Raw genomic sequence first — 7,956 nt, 5'->3', positions numbered from 1 at the left:
TACACGCCGGCTGAACTGGATGCCCCCACCATCCACACACCACTCGCCCTATCCCAAGTTATCGTATTCATTGTGCTGCCCCCTCCCTTGAAAGCCCCCCCTCCCACCAACTGTATTTGTGATGACGATGACGACCACGCACCCTCTTCCCCTCCCCGAACCAATCATCCAATGTCACTCCTAGGCCGGCGGCGACACGACGAGCAAATGAGTCATCTCCGGCTATGCCCTACTCCTACTAACATAAATAAAAGTTTCGACACATAGCAATCTTGAAATAGAAATAAGCACTCGGGCTAAAGAAGGTCTCGTACATCTCGTTCTCTCTTTAACTTGCGGAACAACTGGGAAAAACAATAGGCGTTCAAGGATAGGACATATGAGTTATTATAAATATATCATGGTATTGATTGTCAAACAAAAAAAGAAGGACAAGACATATGAGTTACTCCCACTGTACATAAATATAAGACATTTTATGTCATCAAGTCTCTAAAGCGTTGTATATTTATGTACAGAGAAAGTAGAGAGTACGTTAACACAAATAGGGTATAATAATTTCATCAAGTATTTCGACGATCAATTATCTCTACCATGTACAACTCGCTACTATAAATATATGGTATTGATTGTCAAAATAAAAAGGACAAGACATACGAGTAACTCCCACTGTACATAAATATAAAACATTTTATGTCAAGTCTCTAAAGCATCGGATATTTATGTACAGAGGAAGTAGGGAGTATGTTAGCACAATCGGGTATAATAATTTCATCAAGTATTTCGACAATCAATTACTATTTAGTGAGAGCAATGCGTGTTTGGGATATGAAACCAGAAATCCAGAAACCATGTATGACAGACCACGAAACAATAATGTACTACGAGAGCATCTACAACCACATATGACAAATATGACCCTCAAATGTACGTCGGCGTGTCCGTGGGCAATGACCAGACACTCCTCAAATAGCACAACTGCATCCGAACATCTCATACTAGATTTTTAAATCCACCATGCAAACAAAATAATTTACGTACTACATAGATGATCTAGCCACTCCTCGTCAAAGATGTCGACTATCTTCGTTCCAGCTCTGGGTACATGGATGGCAGCTGCAGCTCGGGCTCCTCTGCTCCGGCCTCTTCCTTCTTTATCTCCGTGTCGAGTTCGGCAAAGAGCGTGTTGATCATTCTGCTTCTGCCGGAGGAACTCCTAATTGGCTTCCACATAGGCCACATTCTGAATAGACTTCAAGATGACTTGCAACTCTGCCATCTCCGTGGCTTGAACGACTGCGAACTCCGCCTCCGTCTCCACCTCCACCACGTTAACCCTCGGAGCAGGCTGCTCCGGCTCATCCTCCTCTGAAACCGCCACCTTCATCGGCTCCGGCAGCTGCTCTCCCTCCTCCAGTTGCTGCTCCTCTTTCTCCTCCGGCTCCGGCGAGTTCGGAGGCAGCCTGACAGCTATGCGGGCGGCACGCCTTGACTGAATCTCATTCGTGATCTTCCCCCGATGCTCAAGCGTGAGCATAGCGTACGAGGTGATCTTCTACCGGACCATGGCGATGCTCGAGAGCATGAGAGAGCGGGGGGAGGAGACGGACATGCTCGGATGACGGCATGGAGAGGGAGAAGATGGATGAGTTAGAGGTTTGGGGGACGCTGGCCGACTTAAATAGCCGAATTTGGCCTTGGACAACGAGTCAAACGACGCCACATGGCGTTCATACTGCTGCAATGGATTACGTGTCATTCCATGTGAGACCCCATCATCGAACGCGCCCGGATGCAGTATACACCCCCTATGTGGGCTGAATATGAGTGCCAGTCAGGCCGAGTCGGATTTTCATGACCGGTGTAGATGCTCTGAGAACAAACTTAGAATTGTTTTTTCCTTAGCTGCAGAAAAATCAAAATCAAAACTTCTATTTTTTAGAAAGTGCAATTTTTAGTAAAAAAATCATGTATCCTCTCACTAGGATCAAAATGAATCTTGTCAATAGAACTATGGAAGCCCCCCGTCAATCAATAGAACCATGGAACCCCCGAATGGTTGGGGTTGCAGCCGTACTGCAGGAGTAAGAACACACGATGTAGTGTGAATATCTGAGAACAAACTTATAATTGATCCTAGCCAGGACCGACTTCTTAAAACATCTGCAGAAGAGATTAACTGAACCCTACCCCAGCAAGCAACCCAAAACATGTTCAAGCCTCCATGGCTTATTTATGAATAACAACACAGGGCAAAGGCATAAAGGTCGTCAGGTTACAACAACAGCAGCATAAGTATTGTCTATGTCCTCCTGAGATTAATGTGCACTCTAACAAGTTACAAATGATAATAATGACCGAGGCGGCACAAGCCAGCCTGCTGCCCTGCAGCACCTCATAAGACAACAAGCTGTGAAGTATGCGGAAAGGGCCTACAATTACAGGCGCTGTCAGGTTAAACACGCTTACAGTTCTCAAAGCAAACAGAGACCAGGTTTGTTCCCCGTTTCGCCTCGCCTCGCCTGTCTTCCACGAAACCTACCTTCAGGTGCACCTCACGGTAGAAACACCTGGATGAATCTGTCCATTGTTGTCGACGTTCGCGGCGGATTGTTCTTCGGGGACGGCGTTGTCTGCTGGATTCTCCGTGGCTTTTGCTGCCTCTGCCGCTGGAGCATCTGCCTTCACCTCAGCTGGAGGAGGGGTCGCCGGATTGATGCTGCTATCTGCCTCTACTTTCTTTTCCTCTGAAGATGCTGGAGGTGGCACTGTGGATTCGACTGCCAGGCCGTTTTCAGTTTTCTCACCCTCCACGGGAGCTACTTCATATTCAGCTGCCTTTTCATCTTCCATGTGCTCTTCTAATACAGGGGCAGACATCTCAAACTCCACGGGGACTTCTTCAGATTCAGCTGGCTTCTCGTTTTCCTTGTTCTCGGATACAAGGTCAGACATCTCAAACTCCACCGGGACTTCTTCAAATTCAGCTGGCTTCTCGTTTTCCTTGTTCTCCAATACAGGGTCAGGCATCTCAGCCTCCACGGGAGCTACCTCAGATTCAGCTGCCTCGCCTTCCACTTCTTCAGTCTTCTCTGGGGCATCAACGACAGGGGCATCTTTCTTCTCTTCTTGAGCAACAGTGTCAGCCTCTTTCTTCTCTTCTTGAGCAACAGTGTCGGCCTCTTTCTTCTCTTCCGGAGCAACAGTGTCGGCCTCTTTCTTCTCTTCCGGAGCAACAGTGTCGGCCTCTTTCTTCTCCTCCGGAGCAACAGTGTCAGCCTCTTTCTTCTCTTCCGGAGCAACAGTGTCAGCTTCTTTCTTCTCTCCAACCAAACTGCCAGCCTCTTCCTCTTTCTTCTCTTCCTGAGCATTGTCAGCTTCTTTCATCTCCAGGTCCAGGTCAGTGACTTTGGCTTCTTCAGCATCTTTCATCTCCACTTCAGTGCCTTTGGCTTCTTCAGCATCAGCATGATCTCCACTTTCAGCTTCTGCGTCCTCTGCATCCTCCTGTTTCCCCTTTTTGCCTTTCTTAGAGCTTGAGGGCCTTCCCCGTTTGGCAGGTTTCTCATCTTCCGGGCTCTCGGTAGCCTTAGACTTTCCACTTCGGCGTGAGGGTTTCTCATCTTCTGGGCTCTCAGCAGCCTTAGGCTTTGCACTTAGACGTGAGGATCGTCTGGGAGTATTGCCTGCTTATGGATCTTTCAGTATAGGCAAGACTTTGATTGGATAATAATAGTCCTACCTAAATCATAAATAAAGTAATCAAGGAATGACGAGATAAGGCATGTACCAGTTGCCCAGACGAACTCTGAAAGAGCAGGGCCTCCAGGGTGTGCTTTTAGGTATGTGGTTAAAGCTCTCTTGGTCTTGACCTCCTCGCCAGTTGGTGCAACAAAAACAACCTCAAACTTCCCACCCCGAGTGGGATTAAGCTGCAATTGCACAGGAAGCAAACATATTATTTCAGCACCATTATGGAAAAACACTACACAAACCTAAAGAGAATAAATTCCAATCCCACATGGCATCTGTCAATTTGTTCATACATGTACTGGTAATGCATGTTCAAGTGTAAGGAATATTCCAACTAAACCACCAGCAGAAGATAAGTAAACTGAAGTACTGCCAACAACCATTCTAAAGAATAAAACATTTGCCCTGAACAAAAAACAGATATGAACTATCATCACCAAAAAGGGAACACTGAACCAGACAAACCGTGAACTTTGTATGAAAGCAACTGGAGCAGAGGAGCACCAGATGAAAACCAACCAAGAGACTCGACACATATGAATAATCATGCACTTCGGTGAGTGTATCTCCCTAGCACATCAGTTGCACATTGTACCAAATGGCAACCAAAACAAACATGATTATTCAGAGATATATTGTTCATGAGGGAATGAATTTGAGATTATACATACACATGTCGGTAATCAGTAATGAAGTTAGTTACACCATATGTCAACCCTAACTAGTTCTGCCTAGAATTGGAATATCCCCAAGGACTAGCCTGTGAAATAAGATTCAATACACATGATTTTTTTAGCAGCAATGTTTCCTTAAACATGTTATGATTATTTCTGCGCAATCCTCAAAGAATTTGCGGGACTTCCAAAAAATACCAAGCCAGTGGCTTTAAAAGAGCACACCCAAAAAGTACATCCCAGCCTGCAGGATCAATCTCCATGCAGCCCAATAAGTGCACAAGCTACTATTCAATTGAAACTGCAACTCCATAGATCATTTCACTTTCCAAGATGATCACCAGGAAAAAATAATGTTCATACACACAAGAAGAGAACTATACTAAAAACATGGTCTAGTAGCCAACTACCATGTAAATGCTTCACTACGACAGTAATACAATATGTGCTATAACATGGATTTCCATTAATACTAAGATGGTCCAACCAGGTCTTCAGTGTCTGGGTCCCAGAGAGGTATCATCCCTCAAACATTCTCCAGTATTTGTTTAACTGGCTGCCACCATAATTTGAGAATCAACAAAGTAAATAAATGCAATTAAACAAGCCACAAAAACATGCTTATTCATAACCAACACATGCTACAAAATGACATCAACAGCCATGCTGATCTGCTTTGAATATGCGTGGAGACAAAACAACAAGATAACAACAATAGATTATGCCAACACAGCAGTAGCACTCTTTCATGCTGACTGTTGTTGTGTGTGTTTTACCATTCTATCGCACTATTATTAAAGAAACAGTTCCGCCATGAATTTTACCAAGCCTACAAATTGCACATGATAAGTTCGTCCAAGACTGAAGTCTTGGACACAACTTAAAGTGATTTTTTAAAATAAAAAGAGGAGAACAACATCTTATTTAAAGCATGCACGAGACTGGCTACACAATACTATTGAATATAATAATTTAGCCATGGACATAATACTGAAGTCTTTGACAAGCTCTATATAATATTCAATTAAATATTTAGCAAAGACATGGTAGTAAGTATATCAATAGGATAGGTTGAGAAGCTAGATCTCAAGAGAATGTAACAGCAGTAAGAGTAACAAACATAAATTCAAGAATACTGCAACCATGGCAAAATATATAGTACGATGCAATCATCATTTTAATCACACTGCACTTACCAAATAGGGAAAACCAGCTAGCTGACTCACAAAGATAGAAACTTAGCTGGATAACACAGAACCAGATTTGACTTGGAAATAACATCACAGATGGGTAGGTTTTATGGAGACTGTTAGTCACAAACAGAGGACCCTGCCCCACTTTCGTAACACGGTCTCCCTGATATCCAATAAACTTTCTCATCTACCATCTACGTCCAAGGCTCCAACCACATCCTCATAGAATTGTCAGTATGCCGTGCCCTTTCTCACAGGCCACTAGAACACTGCAGCCTGGATTAGAATGAAAAACTGGCCAGCCAACCTTGGATGCCACAAAGTAACTTTTAGAATTTAATTTTCCATCCTCAGATGATTTAATGATCCAAGACAGACGTAACAACACGTTATTAGGAATGAGGACAAAACCTAATTAATTGAGGAAAGTAATATTCACCATCTAATAGTATCTTTCAGTTGGAAAACTGTTCACACTAATTAATTGACGAAAGTAAATACTCATCATATAATAGAATCTTTCAGTTGGAAAACGGTTCACTCTAAAATGATTTCATCATCGGGACGCTTTAATAAATAGCATCATACTATACCTATACAACACAATCCCTGACCCCAACCTTACTACACACAAACATTAATTTGGTGAAGCAGACCTAGCTATACATGGTATAAATTAAACTCATGAGACCTGCACTACGAACAAATCAACAAGCAGAACCACAACACGACAAAAACTGCCTGGTTAGCACTTGGACACGTATACAAGTATCCGAATCCAACGTGGATTAAGGGCATCTTATGTGGCATAAGATGTGGACAACCCTGTCCAAGTAAAACCGTACTGGAGGTAGAATTTTTTTTGACTATCAAATCCCAGAAATGGCAGGTTAAAAATAGGTGTTATTTGCTAGTGACTGCCTGGCTGCTTCCAGGAGACTTGAGCAAGACTCATTCACTCGCATGTGTCTGGGAAGATATTTCATACGTTAGACCAGAAACATGGTGAATCACTGTTAGCTCGTTCAAACAAAGGTACTGTGAATCAAAAGCTCAAACATCACAATTCATACAGCTTCAGTAATGCTGAACGTTCGCTCTTCACCCTGTACCACAAGAATGCAATATAACCTAAACATGTAGCTATAGTAAAACTCGGAACCCTAAACCTCTGCCAATAGGGCTTTTGAACCCTAAAACTTACTGCACATAGACTCGGTAACACAAATCCTGCCAGGGTCACATCAAAACCGTACATCCATTGCTAGCTAAAGAGGCCGTGAACTGCAAACCCTAGCTAAACGAATCGCAACAGTACTAGAAACCACAGGCCAAGGAACTACAAGCCCTAACCTGGAAACGCCGCGAGCTAAATAGATCGTGAACCACAAACCCTAGCTAAACGAATCGGCCAAGGAACTACTACGAACCCTAACTGAGCTTAAGATACAACAACCCGAGCTGGAAATCCGCGGAACAAAAAGTCAACAGGCGCACCCACACGAGCAGCGGGGGATCCCAGCTAGATTTAGCTCCGAAACCCTAGAACGCGACCCGGAACGCTCGGGGCCAAATCCCCCCACGCATCGAAGCCGGGAGCCCTCGAATCCGAGCTCGGGCGCATCTAAGAACCCGGCGCCGGATTCGGGAGCTGGAGCGGGCGGGGAAAGCGCGCTACCTTCTTGGTCCAGCCGGAGGGGGCCTGGAGCTCCTCGCCCTTCTGCGCGCCCGCCGCCGCCGCCGCGTGCTCGCCTTCGCTGGCCATGCTCGGAGCTGTTTCGAGTTTTCGCTTCCCGCTCTCGCCGCCGCCGCAAGTGTGGATCCGCGAGGGGAGGGGGAGGGGAGGGGGAGGAGAGGGCTCTGGATTTGAGTTCCTCCTTGCGCGATTTGGGATTATGGGGAGCGGGGGGCACGGTAAAGATAACGGTTCTCCTCTGGTGGCCGCGTGCCCGTCGCGCCCGTGGCCTCCTGCGCGCTGCGCCACGCGGACGGCGTGACCGGCCCGGATGCTGGCCTGCGCCCGGTCCATGCACCTGCGGGTAGATTGTTTTTTTTCTTTGAGGGGTTCGCGCGGGGGGTCCATGGACCGGGCGCACGCAGCGTGCGCGGCCGACCTGGGGGGCAGACGGCGCGGAGGGCCGTGCCGGCTTCTGGACGGTTCTAGCCCGCTGTTAGGCGGTGCGCGCTCACCTGCACCTGGGAGGTGGAACGATCACGTCAATGACGTGTGGGGATGCCATCCTGGGGCCGGACGTGTCAGTGGGATCTGCTGGCTATGTCACGCCGGGTCAGGCTTTTGTCGCTCGGCGCGTGGTGAAGGCCCTCCCCGTCATCGT

At 46.2% G+C, this 7,956-nt stretch overlaps 1 protein-coding gene across 1 annotated transcript; it reads right to left on the bottom strand.

The window, feature by feature from the left end:
- Positions 1–2,211: 2,211 nt before the first annotated feature.
- On the bottom strand, positions 2,212–7,664 carry LOC125526490 (methyl-CpG-binding domain-containing protein 10-like). The gene is made up of 3 exons (XM_048691177.1): positions 7,299–7,664; positions 3,791–3,932; positions 2,212–3,686 (listed from the first exon to the last, which is right to left on the bottom strand). The coding sequence occupies exons 1-3, from the start codon at positions 7,647–7,649 to the stop codon at positions 2,545–2,547; spliced, it is 1,635 nt and encodes a 544-aa protein (XP_048547134.1). The 5' UTR covers positions 7,650–7,664; the 3' UTR covers positions 2,212–2,544.
- Positions 7,665–7,956: the final 292 nt, after the last annotated feature.

This window comes from Triticum urartu, unplaced genomic scaffold (genome assembly GCF_003073215.2).
Source record: "Triticum urartu cultivar G1812 unplaced genomic scaffold, Tu2.1 TuUngrouped_contig_10291, whole genome shotgun sequence".
NCBI classification, from domain to species: Eukaryota; Viridiplantae; Streptophyta; class Magnoliopsida; order Poales; family Poaceae; genus Triticum; species Triticum urartu.
The sequence above is the reverse complement of the archived record's forward strand: the minus strand, read 5'-3'. Positions and strand labels throughout refer to the sequence as shown.

Bases quoted from the DNA above. Each gene is read 5' to 3' on its own strand.
- LOC125526490 (XM_048691177.1), bottom strand. From the start codon at position 7,649: ATGGACCGGGCGCAGGCCAGCATCCGGGCCGGTCACGCCGTCCGCGTG. The intron at 3,933-7,298 runs GTAGCGCGCTTT...GTGCAATTGCAG, and splicing joins CCTCCGGCTGGACCAAGAAG to CTTAATCCCACTCGGGGTGG. The intron at 3,687-3,790 runs GTACATGCCTTA...ATCCATAAGCAG, and splicing joins AGAGTTCGTCTGGGCAACTG to GCAATACTCCCAGACGATCC.